Source organism: Myotis nattereri (assembly GCF_964212035.1).
Source record: "Myotis nattereri genome assembly, chromosome: 2".
Classification (NCBI taxonomy): Eukaryota; Metazoa; Chordata; class Mammalia; order Chiroptera; family Vespertilionidae; genus Myotis; species Myotis nattereri.
Window position 1 is genome coordinate 10,862,711 of NC_138076.1, and position 1,520 is coordinate 10,864,230.

A 1,520-nucleotide genomic window follows, 5' to 3' on the forward strand; every position below is an offset into this window, starting at 1 on the left:
GTGTTCATGTGTTACTTACAGATGTGTTTCCACCCATGAGCAGCTTAGACCTGGGCTAGTAGCATAGAGTGAGTGCCCAATAAACAAAGGGGCCCCCAGTGGGGGTGTCCAGGTAAGATCGGGCTATGACCCGTATCTTACATCAGAGCTCATTGTCTTACTCTCTGGTGGAGTTTGTCAAGGAAGACGGGGTTAAATGTAGTCATTCCATTAGTGAAGAAAGTTCTAGGCTAATTTTTTAGGTCATTTTCTGACAATGGCTCTAATGTTTTACCTCATCGTTATTACTTCAAAGCAGATACCTGCTGAAGACTTACCCAGATCACTGCTACCTGGAAGTGGCTGATATATCCTGGTGCAAATCTTTGAGGAGGAACCACAGGCCGACATGGAGCAGCAACCGAATACAAGGGCAAAGACACGTGGATGGAAAGGCCAGGGCAGAAGGGCCCTCGGTGGGAATAAGCCAAATCCAGCCACACCAGAGCCAGCCCAGCAGGAGCCCCTCACCGTGATGAGGGCCTTGTGGGATGAAGTCGGGGGCCACGAGATCAGCTATGAGGTTGGTGAAGAGGACCCCTTCTCTGACTGTTACATAGAGTGCATAATACGAGGTGAGTTTTCCGAACCTAACCGGGAAGAGAACATATTTCTTAAGTCCTTCAGCTGCCTGGGAGGAGGACCAGAGCAAGAGTTTTCTCAACAGGCTTTTGTCGATGCAAACTCACTTTCTGAATGTTCCTTGCAATACATGGAAAAGGAGGCAAAACAAGAATGTCCTCCACAGAATGTGGGAGAGAAATCACTTGTTGAGCATTCTGGGCACATGACAGGCAAGAAGCCTCCTCCTGGAGAAACACCCAACGCTAGCCTGCTAGATCCCACCCGGCCTGCAGAATTTGCTGGAAATAAGCCAAGAGAAAATGGAGAATGTGGTGCTCCAGGAAAATTTGTTTGTCCTCAGAGTGGATGCACAAAAGAGCTGAAGACAAGACGTGCCCTGAGAAAGCATCTCCAACTCGTTCATGGCCCCCGCAACCACGTGTGTGCGGAGTGTGGGAAAGCGTTTCCTGAGAGCTGCAAACTGAAAAGACATTTTATGGCTCACACTGGAGAGAGGCCTTTTCTGTGCACCTTTAAAGGGTGCGGAAAACGCTTTTCCCTGGACTTCAACTTGCGTACACATGTGCGCATCCACACTGGGGAGCGGGCTTTTGTGTGTTCCTATGAAGGCTGTCACAGGAGCTTTGTCCAGTCAAATAACCTGAAAGCTCACATCTTAACTCATGCAAATAAAAAATAAGAAGAAGAAGATGGGGAAAAAATCTTTAAAGATGTAAAGAAGGGAAGCATTTTAACAAAAGGGTGATTGGGGACAAATATGCCTCATTGATTATTTTCAGGAAAGAATATTTGAATCAATGTTGCAACCCTGTGAGGCATATTTTTAAATGTTACTAAGATGCTCCTATTCATTGTGAAATCATTCTAAGAACATTGTGTACAGAATGTGCTTCCAA

The 1,520-nt window shown here is 46.4% G+C and overlaps 1 protein-coding gene across 1 annotated transcript; it reads left to right on the plus strand.

Moving 5' to 3' along the window:
• Window positions 1-388: 388 nt before the first annotated feature.
• ZFP42 (ZFP42 zinc finger protein) lies at window positions 389-1,303 on the plus strand (the record flags this gene model as incomplete). Its single annotated transcript, XM_081084372.1, has 1 exon — window positions 389-1,303. The coding sequence occupies one exon, from the start codon at window positions 389-391 to the stop codon at window positions 1,301-1,303; it is 915 nt and encodes a 304-aa protein (XP_080940498.1).
• Window positions 1,304-1,520: the final 217 nt, after the last annotated feature.